The sequence below is a fragment of the Gambusia affinis genome, linkage group LG09 (assembly GCF_019740435.1).
Source record: "Gambusia affinis linkage group LG09, SWU_Gaff_1.0, whole genome shotgun sequence".
NCBI lineage: Eukaryota > Metazoa > Chordata > Actinopteri > Cyprinodontiformes > Poeciliidae > Gambusia > Gambusia affinis.
Genome location: NC_057876.1, coordinates 7,991,349 through 8,012,680, shown reverse-complemented (window position 1 = coordinate 8,012,680; position 21,332 = coordinate 7,991,349). Strand labels below are relative to the sequence as shown.

General features: G+C 40.2%; 2 protein-coding genes across 9 annotated transcripts; both read right to left on the bottom strand.

Moving 5' to 3' along the window:
- Positions 1 to 57: 57 nt before the first annotated feature.
- Positions 58 to 4,925, bottom strand: gcna (germ cell nuclear acidic peptidase). Of its 5 annotated transcripts, none has more exons than XM_044127095.1 (14): positions 4,774 to 4,881; positions 4,409 to 4,509; positions 4,250 to 4,331; positions 4,080 to 4,152; positions 3,919 to 3,968; positions 3,764 to 3,830; positions 3,589 to 3,659; positions 2,880 to 3,287; positions 2,637 to 2,802; positions 2,413 to 2,557; positions 1,678 to 1,813; positions 1,365 to 1,569; positions 732 to 973; positions 58 to 369 (listed from the first exon to the last, which is right to left on the bottom strand). In XM_044127095.1, exons 2-13 carry the CDS (start codon positions 4,493 to 4,495, stop codon positions 742 to 744), a joined length of 1,722 nt encoding a protein of 573 aa, XP_043983030.1. In that variant the 5' UTR covers positions 4,496 to 4,509; positions 4,774 to 4,881; the 3' UTR covers positions 58 to 369; positions 732 to 741. The 5 variants fall into 5 exon arrangements, with proteins under 5 accessions (XP_043983030.1, XP_043983031.1, XP_043983029.1 ...); XM_044127096.1 differs by having other exon boundaries at positions 58 to 365; XM_044127094.1 differs by having other exon boundaries at positions 753 to 973.
- Positions 4,926 to 5,736: 811 nt separating this feature from the next.
- ogt.1 (O-linked N-acetylglucosamine (GlcNAc) transferase, tandem duplicate 1) lies at positions 5,737 to 20,328 on the bottom strand. 4 transcript variants are annotated; one of them, XM_044127085.1, is made up of 22 exons: positions 19,979 to 20,328; positions 17,412 to 17,592; positions 16,331 to 16,574; positions 15,940 to 16,008; positions 12,547 to 12,663; positions 11,859 to 11,938; positions 11,110 to 11,305; positions 10,883 to 11,023; positions 10,681 to 10,781; positions 10,390 to 10,543; positions 10,138 to 10,239; positions 9,825 to 10,022; positions 9,413 to 9,571; positions 9,184 to 9,273; positions 8,763 to 8,888; positions 8,476 to 8,646; positions 8,273 to 8,389; positions 8,005 to 8,178; positions 7,508 to 7,660; positions 7,160 to 7,412; positions 6,926 to 7,049; positions 5,737 to 6,832 (listed from the first exon to the last, which is right to left on the bottom strand). In XM_044127085.1, the coding sequence occupies exons 1-22, from the start codon at positions 20,013 to 20,015 to the stop codon at positions 6,652 to 6,654; spliced, it is 3,168 nt and encodes a 1,055-aa protein (XP_043983020.1). In that variant the 5' UTR covers positions 20,016 to 20,328; the 3' UTR covers positions 5,737 to 6,651. The 4 variants fall into 4 exon arrangements, with proteins under 4 accessions (XP_043983020.1, XP_043983021.1, XP_043983022.1 ...); XM_044127086.1 differs by having other exon boundaries at positions 9,843 to 10,022; XM_044127087.1 differs by having other exon boundaries at positions 17,412 to 17,562.
- Positions 20,329 to 21,332: the final 1,004 nt, after the last annotated feature.

Genomic DNA, 21,332 nt, shown 5'->3' with positions numbered 1-21,332 from the left:
ATATTTGATCAGCTCTGTTGGGTTACATTAATTGTCAGCCAAGAACAGCAGGGCTGCATGTGAGCAGACATAATATATCCTACCTGTAAATATTTGCTCGATAAAGTCGTGGTAATAAAACGCACCAGTATCTTTCAGTTTCATTCACTTCCATTCGATTAAAAACGTTACTCATGTGAGTAGTGCTCATTGCTTACTTACATAAACAACACCAGTAATTCAGAAAAAAAACACAAATCAATAAGCATCCCCAGGTTTACTTTCGCGGCAGACTTTTAGTCCTCAATGCAGCCGTTCAAAGTTGGACTCCTGACCCTCAGGCCTTTGCTGCTTGTCTCCCGCCATTCTCTCTCCCCGTCTCTTTCCTGTCTGATGAAGGAAAGAGATGGCAAGAAAAACTTAAGGAAAAAAAATATATATATATTTGTTTTATGTATCAAGTTTTTATTGTTAAAATTACTGGCAAAAAAAAAAAAAAAAAAAAAAAAAAAAGAAATCCAGCATATTCTAGAGAGAATATGCTGACTGTCTCATGTCTTATTGCTTGAATAAGACGACAGTTCTATCGACTTCAATACAAAAAAAATATATATATATAGTGGACAGAAAACTTTGGTGTTTTTGTTCACACTTCCAGTTATAGCAACCAATAACAAAAGAAAAAAAAAAAAAAAGTATCACAGTGGCCCGAAAAGGTAAGAACATCGAAAGAGGTAAAGGGTTTTCAGTACGTTTGCTCATTCAGCTCGCACCGAGTTTGGTCTTCGAGGCAAAGTCGGCGCTCAGTTTCCGCATCACTTCCGCGTGGCTCTGCCCCGCCAGCTCCTGCCTCGCGTTCCCGTAATTCTCTTTGACGAACGTGGCGAAGGGCGTGGGAGCCCGTGGCTTCGAAGGAGTCAGTAAGACCAGCTGACCGGTGCAGAGCGCGCACACAAACCTCTGCGTGTCCAGAGACTTGGAGTGGCGGCCGATCCTGCGAAGAATCAGAAAAAGAAAAAAAAAAAGAAAAAATAGTTGACAAAAATATGTGGGGAACGGTTTAAGCCAATTAAAGAGAAAATTATTTCAGCGGTGTTAATTAGAGCTGCTCCGATCAATCATGAACAAAACGGCCAAATTTTGTGACCGTCTGGTCAAATATTGAAAAATGTTCATTTCGATTCCTTCAAATGCATCAAAAGTAAGAAACTCCCACTACTCTTTCCCTGCTGGATTCAAAACTAAATAGCTCTGTCACAGTAACTTTACAGTAAATTTTTACCCAATGTTGCCTGAATGTTAGAGGACAAAACGGAAGGTCAGATATCAGAGTGGACGGGAAATCAGCATTGGTCGGGAAAAGCCTGGCCACTGCTCAGACTTACGTATTCTGGCAGCGCTTGCACTGATACTGGAACTTGTACGTGATGTCATAACTGTGGCAGCGCGTCACCACGGGCAGCTCGGGATGCATGAGTGTGGATTTGCGTGCGTACAGCCTCCACAGGTTTCCGTGTCCGTCCCTCACGCCGTTTATCAGCCACGTGGCAGCGTGGCACATTTCATGGATCAGCGTGTCCCGGAGACGATCTGGGACGGGCAGAAACACTGCTGAATTCAAACACTGGGCCCCGAGAGGGAACGTCGTTCCTCGTCATCAGACGTCACTACGGAGCATTTCCCTTTTAGGACTCTCACCTGCGGAGTCGCAGACTTTGTCGGACAGCTCGATGCGAGCGTAGCGGTTTCCTCCACCTTTTTCCTGTCCCGTGATACAGTAACCCGCTGTTTTCCGCATCTTCTTATTCCAGGTTACAGACATGTTGGTTGGCAGCTAAAAAAACAAAACAACAAAAAAAAAACAGCCATCAATATACAATAAAGTTAATATTGCAAATCAATTTTTTAAAATAGTTTTTTTTTTTTACCAAGCTTATTAGGTGTGGTGAGGACTGGTGGTATAACTAAGCAGCACAGGCTAAGGGTGCCACAGCTAATGGAAACATTAGCATTATACTCAAACACAACACTCAGTAACTAGGATCTGACGGCAATTAAACGAAGCATATGGACATTAACACCACAGACTTGTTCATTTTTTGCAAGTCGTTTTATTGTCGTCACGACACAAATGAACACGGGATATTTTTCCTCATGTCATGAAGCCCTAATGTACACCAAAATGTAACATTTGCACTTGCACTGAAGCAAACGGGATCACACAATTATTCCAACGAGGATAAAGCCAAAAGAAGCTGTTTCTTATAATACTCTAATAATGCAATCCTGCTGAAACGAGTATGTGTGCATGTATTCAACAAAAATACTTGTTAACCAAATAAATGATTAAAAGGTGCATTCGCAGTCACTTAAACATTAAGTGTCTACCATCTGAATGCAAACGAAGCAAGAGAAAGTTTGGATTCAGATCACCTTGTTGTCAAACACGCTGGTATTGTAGAGCTGGTACAGCTTCCTTGTGAGTTCTTCCTTGTTCTTCTTGAAAATGGATCCATATATGGAGCCGGGAACTGCGAGTGACTCTAGGAAGCAGCCAGGGGTCTTACACGCCGCAATCCTGGAAAGAATAAGTCCAGATAAATCTCTCCATGCACGACATTTAAAGTAGGCGACATTGCTGGTGAAGGCAGATGTACCTGCTCACAGCAGCGGGCCTGGGGTCCGTCTGACTGACTTTAGGCTTCAAAATGGAGGATTTTCCATGTGTTTTTACATCTTGAGGTTTCTCCTTGATCGCTTTCGAGCCTGGTGTTGTGAAGGGCTTCACCGCAGGAGCTGAGATCACAAGCTTTGTTTCAGATTCTAAGGTCAAAAACAAAACAAAAAATTATAATTAAGGAAACAGATATTAGGCATACGAACGTTTATCAAGATTTTACCTTTACTGGTGTTTGGGGTGAATGTGGTGCTGGTGAGATTGTTTTTCTTTTTCAGCCTCTCCAACAGGGACGCAAACTCCTCCTCAGAGCCGCTCGACTCGTCCAGCCTACAAGGTGCTGAAAAAGTCCGCTTGGGTGACGCTGTTAATGGCGGAGTGTTACTGGGAGGACGGAGGAAGTCCGATAAACTGGGCAGCAAGGGTGATCGGTTCTCTTCCTGCTTGTTTTCGCTCTTTTCATCTCTTTGCAGAGGTTTGGGCTTCGAGTGACGAGTCTTCCAAGTATTCCTTATGATAATGTTTTCGTCGTCGTCGTCCCCACTGTCGCTAACAAACACCGGCGAGTTCAACTGCGCGAGAGGTCTTCTGAACGGACGCTGCCCCACTGGAGTTTTGATCTTCTGAGGAACTGCAAAATAGAAATTTTAATCAGTTCATTCAACTTGCCAAAAAAAAAAAAAAAAAAAAGATTACAATAAGATCAAAATGTAAGAATATGTTGCTTATTCAGGGAAGTGACCAAAAAAATAATCAAGCCACAGAGAAAGAGACGATTTTAAAGTTATAAGAAGTCTTATTTAGCAGGAATCCGTGCAGAGGGCACAGCAAACAAAGTCTTTGGTCGGATGTGACCAAAACTGAACTTCGAATTTCAAAAGAATGCCGAAGTTACATGAAAAGTCTCAACTAAAACGACTTAAAAACATTACCTTTTAAGGACGACTTAGTTTCAAGAAAATCGTCATCAGACGAGAAATCGTTCACTATGAAGTTTTTCAGGCTGTTGGAAAAAGACAGGAAGGGTAAAGATTTGTTTTGTTTTATTTCAAAGCCATGTTTCAATAAAAAAAAAATATATATATATATATATAGTCAGGAACTGACCTGTCTTCACTGCCGCTTTCAGATCTTATCCTGGCTTTGGCGGCGGGGGTTTTCACTTGCTGCAAAACTTCAGTGTCAAAAAGGGAAACATGAGACAAAGACATGGTTTCACAACTGACTGATGTACATTTAAACAAAAGTAGTAATGAGCTTACATGTCTCAAAGTCATCTTCATCACCTGAGCTCACCACAGGAACATTTGAGCTAAAATACCAAAAATAGTTTAATCTTTCCATACTGTTAAAAACAAAACAAAACAAAACAACAACAACAAAAAAAACAACAACAAAATGCTTCTTGCTGTGTTTGCCATACCTGAGTGTCTTTGCAGCACTGATTGGCTTCTGTGGCTTAGTTTTTGTTTTGGGTGTGAAGTTTTTCATAAGAACTTAAATAACAATACAAAAGTTTACATTTTAGAGAAAGCAGGACTCGCATCATTAAAAGGATAAAAGCAGAAACAGAAAGAAACAGAAATCACTCACAATTGTCAAACTCTTCATCACTGGACTCGCTAGGAGCTCCACTTGTCCCACCATTGCGCGTCTTGCCGATCATACTCATCAGCTACAAACAAAACCCACAAATGTTCATCAAATGGTTTACACTGCTCAAGGCCAGGTGGGTCATGTTTAAAGGCTAACCTTCTTTTGGGTTGAGTCCAGTCCCTCATCCATCCAGCCCATCTTTCTAGCAACTCTGTCAAACGACTTGCAGAGATCATCGTTCATTTCCTTCCCCTCGCCTAAAAAAACAGTGTCAGTGTCAATAAATAACTTATAGCACACAATCAAATATATATAAGAAGCTTAAATTAAACCGATCGTAGCCTACAAGCCCTGCAGCTACACGTTTCGGGGGAAGAAAATGCTAGCATTTCCATTAGCAACATAGAAATAACTAACCAGCCGGTTAGTTATTTCTATGTTGTTTTAATGCTAAAGCTACCAGGAAAACTTTTCACCAAAATGTAGAATTCATCCAAAGCAAGAAACACAGAAAAACTCACTGTAATTGAGATACCACGTCTGTTATTAAATGGAGAAGAAAATAAATCGGCAATTAAACGTTTCGTAAATTCAAATCGTGAGAAAACATTACGTCAGACGTCAGGAAGATACTTGACCAATCAGAGTAAGTTTAAAACAACACGTCATCACGTGTACATCTGCAACACGTAAGATACGGTCTTCAACTTCATTTCACCACAAGACGTTAAGATTTTATGTTACCTTGGTTTGTTGTAAAAAAAAACAGTTTGTTATTTAGTCAACATATTCTGTAAACTGTGTGATTCAATTGGTGAAGAAATATATTTCTTAACAGCATGTTGTGTGTGTGTGTGTGTGTGTGTGTGTGTGTGAGCAAAATGGACAAATAGAGAACAAAAATTGTTTCCGACTCAATATACAGTATCTATAACACACAATGGCTCCACCCATGTTCTCTTGTCTCCACTAAATAAGAGCAATGCCCCGACAGGATTCTACCACCACCATGCACAGATGGTTCTGTATCTTTATTTTTCTTTTTCTTTGCATTCAATTTCAAAGCTGCTTTATTCACCACATAGGGAGTTGTAACTCATGATTTTCATCAAATAATTATTGTAGATGCTGTTGCAAGATCTCGTAGCAGTCAGGTTTACAGTGAGGAAATCTCTCCAGACACCATCGTACAAGTCTCATCCAGAGGATAATTAGGGTTGTATGTCGTTTTCTTGATTTTCTCCACAGCAGACTTATAGAAGACATGCAGCATTTTGATCCAAACACTGAAGGTCCTAAGCTTCCATAAGTCAACTTTGTAACAAATACATATTTAAACACTGCACTGTCTTTGTCTTTAGTCATATAAGTTTTATGCACCAAAATTTTCCCTGTAGTGCTTAGAAAAATACATTAGTGTGTGAATTTATTATGTGCCTGCTGATTTAATCCTTATTGGTGTCGACCAAGAACAGAACAAAACGTTTTGGTTTCAATCCCTATTTTTTATTATATGTAGAGACTTGCAGCTTCACTGACAGCATACAGTTCAACAATACAAAACAAAAACTATTCAGAACATACTTACCAATCCAATTCCTGGCTTGTGTTAAAAAAACAACCCCAAAATTTATTAAGATATCATTTTTATGCTTTAACTGATGATCAGGTGCTTTCCCAACTCATTTTTTGTCCAAGTAGGACAAACTCAGTTTGACATCAAATAGGACAACACCTACTGAACAAACCTTTTGACAAAATCATTAAAAATTGGCATTTTGTGTGGGAGGAAGTGTTTGAAAACTTGCACGTTTACTTGTTGCAGCCATTTAAGAACAGCTTACACACACACACACACACAAAAAAAAAAAACAGATGCAATTTAAGTCTCATTCATTGCTTGATAAAGCTGATGAAACCTACAATTTAAATGAGGCAACAACGCTGTTTTAAAACGTACAACACTCTTAATCCATGTCTAAATAGAACAATTAAAGATGGCTGTGAATTCTCTCCACAAGCTGCAATTAGTCCTGAACGCACGACGACAGGACTCAAAGGAAAATCCACTGTTCCAAAGTACTGACGGGAAATAAAAGGTATTTACAACCTTCTCATGCTCACAAAGTACATCAAGTGTGTCAATATAAGAGTCTCAGACAAACTGCCTGAAAATATCTCGGGCTTCATATCTGCCTCAGCAGATGTGTGACTCGATGACAACATAATGGGAGTCCAAGTGTGAACGTGTGTGTGTGTGTGTGTGGGCTCCTTCAACGTAAGAGTCCCACCTTTAGGATAAATGAGAAATATGGAAACAGTCACTGAAGGGCCAGGAGCTTGAGTGAAACCTGACCGCTCAAACTTTGCTGCTGATCAGGGTTAAAATAGTTTCCAGTTCAAGCGGTCTCACTGGTCTCCACTGACAGGTGTTTGACCAAGTGGTCTGGCTTGCTGCCGTTGCTGTGATGTTCCCACATTTGCAGATAGAGCCTTTCCAGGTCTATTGTGTACTGCTTGGTGTTGAACAGGGGACTGCAGATTCGGTGCTTCCAAACGCGTGCTCTGACCATCTTTAGGCTGCAGGATGGGAGAACATAAAACAAGTTAGACATAACAGAAAACTTTTTTTTTCTCCCTTTAAAAAGGCGGTCAGAAAAGCCATCTACGTACTATTCCATGTCAGATCCCAGTTTGACGGCCACGTCCTCGTATTCCTGACGGGTTTGAGCAATCAGCTCTGGACAGCCCAGACAGTTCAGCTGTGAGGCAGCCACGCGGGACGCAAGAGTCTCACCTGCAAGAAAGTTTGATTAAAAACAGATTTCAGAACTGAATCAACTCTAAACAAAGCCATTATTTAATGCAAGAATGAAGTCAATCTTATGGTAAAATGAGCTTCCTCACCTGGCATAGTTACCATGGGGGTCCCAGCCCAGAGAACATCCATGCCGGTGGTGTGCCCGTTGCACAGAGGTGTGTCGAGGCACACGTCTGCCAGCTGGCCTCTCCTCACATGCTCCTCCTTGGGAGCCACGGGGGAGAAGATGATGCGAGACGCAGGCAGACCCATGTTCTGAGCGTACTGCTGGATGTTTGGCTCGCCAACAGCGGGGAAGCGGAGAAGCCACAACACGCTGTTGGGCACGCGCTTCAGGATCTGCAGCGACAAAGGAGATCAACGATGCGAATGTGGGTTTTCAGAAAGCCAAGAGAAAACAGAGAGCTATTAAAAATGACAACTATTCCACTCACATTGGCCCACATCTGAAGAGTAGGAGGATCAATCTTGTAGAGCTGGTTGAAGTTACAGTAGACGATGGAGTCCTCAGGGAGACCGTACTGGGAACGGGTCGTTACCACAATGGTCCGCAACACCTCCTCCCCGGTGGCGGCTTTATTATTGATCTACAATATGGAGCAAAACAGTGTTGTTTCAATGCTTTTGTCTTCAGCTTGTTCAACAAGGCTCAAAGCATCAAGGGAAAACCTCGTTTTAGATCTTATCCGAGACAAACTAAACCTAGTGTTGCGTCTCTGGTACCAAGGATGGTGTTTATAGAGCTAAAATATAATTTGAGACAATCCACTGAGATACTGATTCAAATAAACATTTAAAAAACTGACCTGTAAAAAGAAACCATTTCCCTACAACTGTTTCATTAAGCACTCGCTGTCAAGTAAGAGTTGAAGCATTAATGTACCATAATGCCTAAAGCTTAATAAGTTTGATTTGAGCCCAGCAGTCGTACCTGTGTGGTGGCCAGGCCGTTGCTGACTGTGAAGTTATTAATGGTGACCTGGATTTGGCCTTGGTTGATCATGTTGATGATTGCCTCTGCTGCAGTGTTCATGGGAATCACAGGCATGGACAGGGCTCCGTTTGTGTCTCCAGCAGCCGGCTCCTGGTTGTTGTCGCACTTCATCTGATCACAAAGGAAAGTTTTAACCTCAAATTTATAAAACAATAACCAACACTGAATTGATTTCGGAAATTTTTATATATTTTTTTAAACACACCTTTATCACTTTCACATCCGGCAGACTGTCCAAGAACGCCTTCAGATCGATGCCGTTAAGAACAATCCGGTTGTCAAAGATGTGTCCGTTCGATTTAAAATCGATGACTGCCTTTTTCTGGAGAGTGGATGAAGAATTGTTTAGGTGGTTTCTCTATGACAGAACAATAAGAACTGTGGCAACAACGGGGGCGCTTCACAAACCTTGAGGTGAGGGAACATGTTGGCATGATCTCCAATGAAGAAGGTGTTGGGCATGTAGGCCAGTTTTTCAGAGTACTGCTCAGCTACTTCAACAGGAGACGTCTCCTTGTCAGTGATGATGTAGTCCATGAACGGAGCGCCGCTGGTTCCAGGGTAACCAAGCCACATCGCCTGTTCAATGTGCAGAAACAGCCATTTGAGCTCTTTTTCAAAGCCAAAAATAACCAACATAAGAAAAGCTGACAAATTCTGTTCCTTTTTTTTTGTTTTGTTTTTCAGAAGCTCACCTGAATTGGGGCGGGGCGAAGGGCAAACAGCTCATTCCGTGCTCCCTTGGTGTATCCGTTCATATTGACCAGAATATGGATTCCATCCTGATGAATCCGATCAGCTGCCTTTCCATTGCAAGGAATCTGAAAGCAAAGGACAATTACATGTGAAAATATGTTTTACTATCAACTTGTTTCAAGCTTTTCTACACAGGCGAGACAGTCAATATGAAACCTGCAGAGTCCAAAGACAGACTCGATGATATAGGCAAACAGTAAAACAGATGGAATAATGAATAAATAGAAAATAGATGATTGAAAGACGGATGGACAAATCAATGCAACCTTTTAGGCAATGAAGCAGGGAACAGAGTTGCCTTTTTTTCCCACATTTATCTTGATTAAAACCTAAAAGTATTCTCCAGCTCAGAGAGGTTACCTGAGAGAGATCTGTGAAATGATGAGCTTCTGCAACCACTTTCACACGGAAGTTAGTACCATCATCAGGGCTAAGAGCGTAGCAGAAAACCTTTGAAAAAGGGACAGCAAAACAAACATTTTAGAATCTAGCTTTTGTAGTAAATTGATAGACACAGCTGTTGAACATATGATAAAGTATAATAAAAAATATTTACACAAAACAGAAAAAATTAAAAGAGATTCTGTACCTCAAATTTTTCAGGATTGTGCATTCCAGGGATGGACTGCATCAGATGGGAGGTTGGATGGTTGCCAAAGTCGGAGCTGACATAACCGACGCGCAGGCGACCGCCGCTGCTCTTCAGATCTTTAGGATGCTCAAAGGCAGGTTTGTGGAGTGCATTAATCTGTAGAGTAAGAAAAGTGTGAACAAACCAACATAGCAGAGGTTTGAGTCATTCTACAAAGAATGACTCAATGAAAAACAGAATCTGCCATACCCTTCGTTTTCAATCTTCCTCCATAGCAAACAACCAAATCACCACCAGCCTCCCCTTCTGCTGTTTTCTATTTACATTAAGCCTTGCTGATTTCTTACCTCCCCCACATACCGGCACATCCATCACCACCACCCAAAAATATAATTTAAACGTTACTTGCTTTGATCATTGCGAGTACCTTGTCCAGACAAAGGTTTCCATGGCGCTCGGCTATGGCTTTGCGGAAGCCGTGAGACAGAGGATACAGCATGCTGTGGTGGGGGTGAACCGAGGGCAAGCGGTTCTTTTCCAGCTGGTCGGCCACGATGCTAACGAGCTTTTTCATGCGCTCGTCGTAATCAGTCCAGTCACACACAATCTGAGAATGCAAGGGGGGGGAAAAAAAAAAAAAAAAAAGAAGCCAGAGAAATTTACATTTAAAGTTGTCAATGCGAAATTCAACTAGATTGTAAAATAAACACGATCATACAAACCTGCAGGCAATGAGCCAAGTTGCAATAAGCATCAGGGAAGTCCGGCTTGAGCTTTAGGGCTGTTCGATAAGATGCAATGGCTTCTGGGATGTTTCCAGAATCCTAATTAACCCATTAATAAGTTCATTTAAAAGCGAGGTGGGGTTTAATGTGAATTCTTTATGTTTAGCTGTTTTTGTGTTTGACAACAATTGTGCAGGCCTCAAACAGCAACACCTAACATCAAACACTGAAACCAGAAAACAGCCCCACCTTGTGGATAGAGGCCAAATTGCTGTGAGCGTCAGCAAAGGCAGGGTTGATCTGGATGGCACGAGTATAGCACTGCAGCGCTCCCTGAACATCCTGCATTTCCTTCAGCGTGTTGCCCATGTTGGAATAGGCGTCAGCAAACGTGGGGCTGATCCTAAAAGTAAAGCAGCGTTTAGCACAGGTACTGACTGATAGGTTGGATATTCATAAAATATGGGAATATAAATTTTTTGCCACAGCAACAGAAAATAGTGTCTCCAAATGTGCCTGTAGTTTATTGCAAATACAAACCGTATAGCCTCCTTGTAATGCATGAGGGCCTCCTGGAGTTTGCCCTGCTGCTGCAGGACACTGGCCAGGTTAGAGTGAGCTGCAGCAAACTCTGGGAACACCTGAATATGGAAAAAGAAAAAACTCCATTAAGTGATGGTGTTCACTTTTCTATCGAAAAAGTTCACAAGAACAAACAAACAAACAAAAACAAAAAACTTACTTCCAAGGCTTTTCTGTAAAGCTGAACAGCTTCTTCGATGTTGCCCTGCTCACGCTTTATGTTGGCCAAATTGTTAAGGGAGTCGGCGTGAGTTGGACACAAACGCAATGCTGTGTTGTAGCACTCCTCAGCTTCAGAAACCTGATCAAGACAGGATTTAACAATTGCTGACTGGCGCAAGTCGGTGCAAAAAGTGTTTGAAATGCGGAATATGAAGGGCAAATTACATTTCCTTTCTCCTTCAGGGCATTGGCCAAATTGCAGTAGGCATCAGGAAAGTGGGGCTGCAATTCAATAGCGCGGCGGTAGGTGTCAATAGCAAGGTCAATGAGGCCCTGCTCATAGTAGACACAGGCCAGGTTGCCATGGACGACGGCATGGTTAGGGCTCAGACTCAGGGCTCTCAGGTAAGCAGCCACAGCTCTGAAATCACACAGGTTATCATTAAAACATCTGCTCTGCAGCAGTCTATGTTACATCTATATATTAAGTGCTGACAAAAATGATCCAAATATGCGTTATACTGTTAAGCATGTCGGGAGACTTCTGGTAAGTTGCGACAGTTCAATCCTGAATAAAAGTAGTACGCAGTTACATAGATTAAATAGGTACACAAAGTCAAATGAGGACTAGCAATACATGAGCTTATCTCGCATACCACTTCATAGAATATTGTCTGTCGTATGTTAATGTCCAGCATATGTAGATCAACTGAATTTAGAAATGCTAACTGCAAAATTTGCAATGTCAGGTTTTTAATAGTCATATCTATTCTAAGTCTTTTAAAATACCTCTGAAATGTTAGATATTCCAACGTTGCTAAACAATTCAAAAACATTGATGTTTTGGTGGAGTAGGAAAAATGTTCACTTAAAAAAAAATATGTGAGTGGTTGTCACGTTTAGAGCCTAAACATTTAGAGAAAGTTTTGTTTTTTAGAAAGTAAGGCCTGATTTGTGTGATCTTTTAAACTCACCTGTCAAAGATGCGAGCCTCTTTCAGAACATTGCCCAAATTGATGTAAGCATCTAGAAAGTTTGGGTCCAGAGTCACTGCCTAAAATTAGAAAAGAAATGCGCTTTAACAACATATAAAATATATACAAAAATTCCGACAAAATATGTCAGAATGGTTTTGCATTTACCATTTAAAAAATTCCATGACACAAATAATGTCATGGATGTTGTAAAACCTATTACACTTGAGTGTAAACATTTATTTTAAACATGTTTTACTGTTGGTATGCAACACAAAATAAAAAATAATAACAGCGTTAACTTTGTTAAATTAGAAGCCAACTTCTGCCTTTTTTTGGCTCCTGCATTTGTTCCATTGTTGACACATTTGTCCAATTAATGCTACATCTTTGATGCAGTTTGTAAACTTCAAAAATAATGATTCTGCATGTATAATCAACATAAAAATTGCTGTATGAATACTTCCAACAATTTACAATTTTGATAGACACGCTGGCTCAGATTTATAATGACTTTGAAGTGTTAAGTCAAAGAGTTAACCAAAACGTTAAGTCAAGCTGTAATGCAGTAATGATGAAGGATGTCATTTAAATAGAAATAATAATAATGAAAAAAAACCCAGTCTTTATCTTTCACAAGACTTTTAAAAGGCTGTCTGGACAGCTTAATACAATAAATAATAGTTACCTTCTCAAAATGATGAATGGCAAGCCATATTTCTCCTTGGGCATTGAACACACAACCCAAGTTGCTCCAAGCCACTGCAAAGTTGGGCTGAGTCTCAATGGCTTTCAGGTAGCAAGCCTTCAGTGGATTTACAATGAAAACCACAGGAAAGAGGACAAAAGGTAGAGCAGGGGAGGGATTGTAAAATAAAATAGATTGAGAATAAAAGTAAGAAAAACAAAAAGGGCAGAGAAAAGAAAATTAGTGTCCACTCTCCATGATGGCAAAAAGTGAGTCTACAGCATGGGCTCGCTGGCGCAAAACTCTGCCGCGCAAAGCTGCATTGCTTTTTCCTACGCTGCGCAGATCCAACCAACACCTACACGTAGGCCCTCATCCTGCAGTTATGACCACCTTTTCGAAATATAGTGGCGCATTAATCATCTGTACCAGGAATTGCACATTACAGTATTACATTTAATAGATGGAGTGAGAAAATAACCTAGCACACATGTTGGCGTAAACCTCACAACCGTGGATGCTGGCCAGTTAGTGCAGGTGATGGTCCCTGTAAAGCATGCGCAACAATCGCCAGCGCGTCGTGTGGCTCTACTGCCACAACCACAATGAACCACTTCTCGCTGCTTGCAATGACCTTGCGCCTGGCAAAGGTGTTTCTTCGCTGCTGCGTTTGCTTTTTGGCCAGATGGGACAGCTGCAGACCACCAACCCCTGCAGAATAACTGCAACACCAGACTAGCCCACACTTGGCTCCCGAAGGGTGGCCAGGTTAAAGACGGAGGCCAATGTGGGTTCAGAAATAAACCAGGGGCAAAATGTTTTAAGGCTCAGGAATATCAGAAATAGAGTGTTAAAAAAGGAGAAGAAAAAACACGGAAAATGATTAATAGAAATATTTAATCTCAGAGACAAAAGTCTCTCATTGAGCCAAACATGATTGAAAATTTGGGTGCACTCGGGGGCGAGGCTGGTTTGAGTGGGGAGAGGTCCACAATCAGCAGGCCAAAGGGAATGAAGGGGATAAGGGTGAGCATGCTTGCGCTTTCCGCCATTTTGGTTGCTTGAAGGGTAACGCTGCGCAGCCCCTGCGCTACTGCAGACTCACAGCGCACTATCTGCATCATCAGAATGCTGAAACTCCAAATAAAGAAGGAAAAAACAAAATAAAACAGGAAAAATAACCAATATGTAAGAGTTAGAGGGTTCTTAATTGCTTTCTTTTTTTTAATAAAAATCACGATTATAGCTTCCATATCCAAGTTTTCTTTTTATATAATATAAAACTGGGTAATTAGTAGAGCTTATTTTAAGAAATGCTTACTGTAAATTATGTTACTTTTGTTTCTTTTTGCTCTTCAAAGGTAGCCACAAGACAGAGGAGCTCAAGCATGAAGAGAGGTGGTTTTTCTTTTGTTGGCATTTACAAACCCGTTACCATATTTTTGGACTTTGTCAGAGTGGCGGTCGCAGCTGGCTGGAAGAAGAGGGGAGGACTGAGGCTGCCCTAGAGTTCCTTTCCGCCAGGCACCTACGCAGGAATAGTGTCACCCACCTGAAACCTTCTAAATAACAGTATCAGTCGTGGAAAAAACCAAAAGAGACAAAATCAGAAAACAAGATCGTTAGTAAAAGGCTTCAAACAATACATTCTTTTAAAATATGGAAATAAAACACCGAAATCACAACAAACAGGGGGGGGGAAAAAAAAAAAGCATAATGCTATTCCTAGTTTTCAGTCATGCAATGAATGTAGCATTTCAAAGGAAACGAAAAGGAGTGCTAACAGGGTAAGTGGGAGGGAAGAAAGGCTTTCATGTGAACAGTTAATCAGCGACATATGGTCAGACTTCCAGTTAGCCTTCAAATTTGCTTTTACATCAAATTACAGGAGGGCAGCTACTGGCTTGATCTTCCCCAAATGAACTGATCCCATTTCTTTGGGAATATTATTACATATTTTAAAAAAGGAAAGAAAAATTATTTATTGCTTGATTTTTACTTTCTAGCATTTTCATGAAATATTTTGATTTCTTTATCCTGGCCTGCTTTCTTGAGTCCTGGCCAATGGGTGGAGAAAAAAAGGTCTGTGGATTAATTACTTGTATCTAGAAGTCTCCACAGTTCTGAAATAAAGAGGTCATCGCAGTTGCTGCGCACGTTTCTGACTTTCTAACCAAGCATCTGACGCAGGCGGTGGAGTACAGATAGTGAGTTGTCTGCTTGACGCTACAGCCGCCATTTCAACTGGACACTTTTTATTTTTTTGAGTTGCCCTACTAAAAAATACATCTGAGTGCAGTGGTTATCCAAATAGATAACCATCTGTATGAAACTTTAATTGTCAGGTATGATCAAAAATAACTGATTTATGTACACGTGAATGAATGAATGAATGCGAGTATGCTGGAGTGCAGAGTGGATGAAGCCGATTGGTCAGGAAGACAACTCGGAGCGCGTACACCCCACCAAACCTTAGCGAGCGCGCGGGGGGCGGAGCGACAGAGCGGAGGAGGTTGTGACTCCCTGGTGCTCCTCCCCACTCCGTTACCCCCCTCTAGCACGAAATAAGATGGCCTGTAACCGGCAGGACAACTCCATGCCTCCACATTTGAACCCCACCAAGGTTGCCACCCCCTAGAATGAACAATTTTTCATGAGACAAAATTACGTGGTGACTCTAGGGGGGGAAAAAACCCACACTGACAGCGACTGAATTGACAGCAAAGCAACATGAAAATATACAATCATTGAGTTGTTTACATACAAAACAGGAGTATAGCAATTAGGTTATAAACCATCTTATCTTTTGCACTTCAAAAAGATAACCTAGCTTCTCATCAGTTCATGTTTACTTCCAAGACCGAGCCAGCATTTTCCCTCCAGTCAGGACTACATGAAAATGCCCGGCCGAGGTTGGATCTAATGGGTGAATTTAAAAACTCCAGCCTTTCTTCCTGAAAGGGCAGGGGGCTGACCTTTGCTAAAAGGTCAGTGTACAGCAAAGGGTAAGTGGGACTAAAATAATATTGTATGGACAGATGTGTGAAAGTTACTGGAAAACAAAACGAGGCTGTCTAGAAGGAATCATCATAAATTTGTTTTAGTCCCATCGTTAAAACCTGATTGCCTCATATGAATCCTTACTGATTCCAGTCCAATATTTTCTAAAGGACTTTGCTAAGACTGGTTGAGAAGCTCACTGTGATAGTTTTTTTCGTCTTAGCTGGAGGCATTACTCAAAGGGAATTTGTATGCAATTTAAAATGTATAAAAGGATAATATGAAGAGCGTCTATCTGGTCTTAGTGAACACTTCAAATAGAAACAAAAAGCAATATAATCAAAAACAAAAAGAACAACACAGATACATCAGAGCCAACCCACTGTAACATACCTTAGCCTCTTCCAAACGCCCGAGAGCCTTCAGCAAATTACCCAGGTCACTACGCACGCAATAGAGATCCTGGGGAGGCAGACAGATATCAGTATTTATAACTCGGCTAAAAGTCAGTAATTACATTCTAAAGCACAGGGGTCAAACTCCAGTCCTCCAGGCCCGGTGTCCTGCACCGGCCCGTGTAGATGTGCCACAGGAACAAAACACTGGAATGAAGCGGCTTAATTACCTCCTCCTTGTGTAGATCAGTTCCCCAGAGCGTTGCTAAACACCTAATTATTCTATTCAGGTGTGGTGCAGCAGAGACGCATCTAAAAGTTGCAGGACACCGACCCTTGAGGACTGGAGTTTGACTTCCCTGTGCAACAGAAATGTTGCTTGTACTTACCGGGTTGTACTGTAATGCAGACACATAGGCCTGCACCGCCCCCTCCATGTCTCCTGCAGCCACCAGGGCTGCTGCCAGGTTGATGTAGCCATCAATGAAATCTGGCTTCAGCCTCAACGCATGGCGATAGTGCTCTATGGCTTCCTGAAGCTGCCCACGCTCCTTGTACACATTCCCGAGGTTGGAGTAGGCCTCTGCAAGCATTGGGTTCTGTTTGATGGCCAGGGTACTGAAGTGAGCAGACCTTGGAAGCAAAACAAAATGGGCAGACGATAGTTACATTCCAGCAGCTTTGGGTAGAAGCAGCAGTAAACAAGAGGAAGGAAGAAGACACTTGTCTTAAAGCAGTACAATCAAACCCTTAGAAGCCCAACACTGACAATTTGTTATGTTGAAACACAGAAGTGAGATGACTGAAGCCGTTTTCACTCCCTTTTTTAAGTTGTGACAAGCTCAGAAAATTAGTTTGAAGAAAGAAAAACGAGGAAATGGAACGAGAACTGGGATTTGTTAGGGGCTAAAACTTTGATTTAGTTTAATCTGCATCGACAGCCTCTGACCAGTAACTCCATTTTCGAGCACTGTAGACCTGAACTGGCTGAAATTTCAAGTCAGAAAATTCAGAAACCCATCTAACATATTTATTTAAAGAGATACCAATGAAAGTGTGAAGCTGAAATAACGTTTTACTGACAGGATGGAGCATAATCGCAACATTGTGAAACGTATTGCACTAACATACTCCCACTGTTTCTGTCTTTATGGAGGCAAAATAACAAAACAAAATAGTAGTGCTATAAACTGTGTGAATGTTTTATCCTGCCATCAATACATTCTGATGAAGGTTTTAGTTTAAAAAGTGTGAAAAGCAAGACATTGTTAGACTGCCAACTCCCAGAATCCTCACCCTTCATAACAAGTCCAGTATACAACCAAAATGGAAAGTATGAAACAGTGAAACTCAGTATTTTCAGAGCTTTTTCCAGTTTAGTTGCGTGTACACAAACCAAGAAGCCCCATTGTCGTCAGCTACCACCACACCGCATGTTCAGTGTGCGCCAAGGCGCTAGGTAAGTGATACCTGTCAAGTCTTCGGCACTGGAAGTGGATGGAGGACAGAAGCAATAACACGCCTGTGTTATCAGGCTCCTGCCTCCATAGTTGCATGCAGTGGCGCTCAGCTGCCTCAAAATCTCCTGACTGGTACTCCCGGTGCGCCAGTTCAGCCAACCCTTGGAAGGAAAGCATACGTTTTGTTGGTTCTGGAGCACCAACACAAGCCAAGGAGGGGGGAAAACAACACGTTAGAGGTGATGGACGGAATGAAATCAGACAAATGAAAACAAAAGAATGAGAATGTTTTCATTGTAAAATATAAAATGAACTCAACTGAAGGAACTGATAAAAGTCAATGTTAAATAAAGCAGTAACAACGCAAAGATTTGAAAAGCATCAATGTTGTTTTGGATCACAAAAATACAAACCTGATGGTTCAACGAGATAAAATGCGAGGCTGTAATTGACCGTTTGTATACATTAGAAGCATTTAATGAATGTCAACACAGTCGGTTAATAAACATTTGAATGAGATGGCATCAGTTTACCAGTTCTGATTTATCAGGACCAAGATATTGGTAATTACCAAAATAAAGCAGGTTTTTATTGAATAAAACATAGAAAAGTATTTAACAGAAAAAAAAACATGAAAATGTGCGAGATGAAACAAATATGGGGGAAAGGATGACGTACAGGGAAAATATTTTCCACTCAATTTTACAAATATTCATAGCTTCCACAGCAAACTATCTTTACAAAATGTTAAGAAAATATAAAATGTCCAACGGTATTGTTGTGAAAAATAAGTGAAAAATAAAAATACTCATTTCTATTTTAAGGTTTTACTGAAAAAGTTGCTGCTACCTAATTTCTGATTTGGCACTGAAACAACTTTACCCTGTATTAACCAACTGGAACCAAATATTTTACAGACTCTCCTCACTCTGTTTCTCTAAAAAGAAACATCTAGAAATCGCAAGAGGTATCGCTTTCTTAGTGTTATGCCCTTATTTAAATTGGCTTTAATAATGAGTTGTTTTAATCTGATGTAATGAGAAAAGTTGTCATTTAAACAAGATCCTGCTGAATTCATTTCTAAGCTCTGGCAGTTAAACACAGGCTACATTAAAAAAAAGAAAAAAGAGTGACTTTTATAATTAACCTACGCACAGTAAATATATTTATTGTATTTTCAAATTTATTGATGCTCTCAAAGAACAAAGTGCCTTTAAGATTTTCAAAGCACCATTACTTGAATTGATTGTCAAAAATGAACCAAAACAACTGTGGCTTGAAAATTTTTCTACAAATGTTTTCCCGCATTTGATGCCTTAGTACTTAAAGATTGTAATATGCCAAGTTTCTTTGGCAAGGTGTGGCCAAATTTTCTTAAGCACACCACTGTTCATACCCAACCACGACAGTCATAGACCGACTATTATGACAAGTTAGTTGTCAGAATGAAACTAACTAGTCTTTTATTCTAACTGAACACACAACAGATAAAAATGTGCTGCAGGTTCTTTGATAGAGGTTGAGGTGTGATACAAAAACTAAGAATTTAGATGATTATCCAACCTCATTTCACTTTTCATTAAATAAGAGTTTCTGATTTTATGTAAAAATGTTAAAACGATATACAAAAACTAGGCAGTTTTAATTCAAATGTCCAAACATGGTCATTGTTGGCTGAATTACTATCCAGTAACGGGTATTTCTAAGACAATTACATAACTACGACCTGTCTAACATGTTCTATTACTCACATAATACCTATGTGAAATGCAAACTGGCTTAGCAGGGAGGAGCAGAATCATAAACACTGGCAACTATTGTTCAACAAACCTATGAAATATGAAAGGTACCATGGATGTATCCTTTCACGACAATTATGTAATACTTCCATGCATAACCAAAGCAGCTTTAATAACACCGTACAAACACAATATCAGAGTTAACAAAATGATGCAAATGCTTCAATGATAGCTTAACTTCAAAATATAACTTTTGGATTTAAAAACATGGGTTGATGGGTGAAGAAATTAATACCAGTGCAGCATTTGCGCCACACAGTGCTGCCTTTTGTCAGCTAGCTGTACCAACAAAACTCAGCAACAGATCCCAAAAATAAATTGGACTCTCCATAAAATATCCCCATGTGAATATCTGAATGCTAAATTTAGGAAGCAGTTTTTGACAAACAGAAAAACATGACGTTCTTAAATTTACTCCATTTCAACATTCGAGCAAAAAATAAATAAATAAATAAAAAAAAATTAAAGGCGACTTTCGTAAATAATATAAACATTTATCACAGAGTTAAGTTTCATATTTGTTCAATGCACATTCAGAAAATAAAATGCGTTACAAACGCTGCTAAAAGATGCTAATATGACAATAGGCCTCCTTTGTTAAATCCCTAAAATATAGTGTTAAGAAGTACTTAAAATACGCCGTAGCTAAAACACAGTTTAAGGAGAATCCAATCGACTTTAATATTGTATATTTTTGCAAGTTAAGCACGCTTTAACAGTTGTAAATCATCTTAAACAGTAATGCTAGCAACTGTTAGCCCTATGTGAAACAACCAACCTGTGCTGTCGGCCACATTTCCCACTGAACTCGCCATCTCCTCGGTCTTCGGGGATTGCACGTTGGTCGTCAATTTGCCTTCTTATAAATAACAATTTCAGAGAAATGTTTTGACTTGTCGTTTTTATCAAGTCAACGACAGGAAAACACGTTGCCTGACTGGTTGGGTAAGGTTACTTTCCCAAACCTTTCTAACATGCCACTTTTCATAAATTAATTTCAAATAAAAAAATTGCAGTAATTACTATTACTATATCCTAAGACAATAATTGATTTGTATTATCTAAATTTTCGGTGTAATTCAATATGTTGATGCTAAACGCTTGAAAGCTCCTAGCTTCTTCTCAACAAAGCAGCTATTGAACATAAAATGGCGAAATGGGTGGAACTTGTTTTTTGAGACAAAATAGATCCCAAAATCGCAATTGCATGAAACGTTGTATGAATTATAGCAACCTGGACATTACTGTAAGAAAATTATATTTGAACAGAAAAATTAATACCTGTCTTCTGGTGTGAGTAATAACTTCAGAAAATGAAGAATAGTGTAATTGTAAACCTATCTCGCGGAAGAACATATTGGCGCAGTGAGACGAAGCACGAATGCTGTGGAGAGCACCGGAGCACAATTTGCAACATGGCGCTTAGGCAAAAAAAAAAAAAAAAAAAAAAAAGATAAGAAAAGCAGGTGAAAGAGAGCACATAAAATCAAACAACCAATAAAAACAATTTAACCATTTTTCTCTTAGTTGAAATAATCATTAAAGCAAAGCTCCCACATTCATATATGATAATTTGCTCTATTTTGCTTTTGGCCTCGCTCAGGAGATGACTCTTTCCTTTTCTCTGTATCTTTTTCCTTCAGCATCCTCGTCTTCAACATTATCACATCCTGTAGCCTACATCCCAATTCATTTTCTGTGCTATGCAGTTGCATCGCACTAATTTCACTTTCTTAGGCCTATTAGTTCCACTATTCTCCAGCCATCCTACATTTTTATACCATGCACTGCATTTCAGCCATAACAACTGGCTGAAATGCAGCCATATGGTACCAAGACAAATGGCTGCATTTAGGGTAACTTGGCTTAGGGTAAGGGTAACAATTAAGTTACCCTAATTGTAACTTGGCTTACCCTAATGTGCAAGTAATACATCTTAGGTTACAGAAACAACAACAAAAAACAAAAACTGTAACTTGCGGCAGTGATAATTTGTTTTTGACAATTGCAACTTTTGAAATGTTTTAAATCATGTAGGCTGATAAATGGTGCAAATTTCAGGTAAATTATAGCCAGCAGGAAAATGTAAGTAGTGAATGATTAATTACGATTTCACCCTGCCTCTCGCCTGA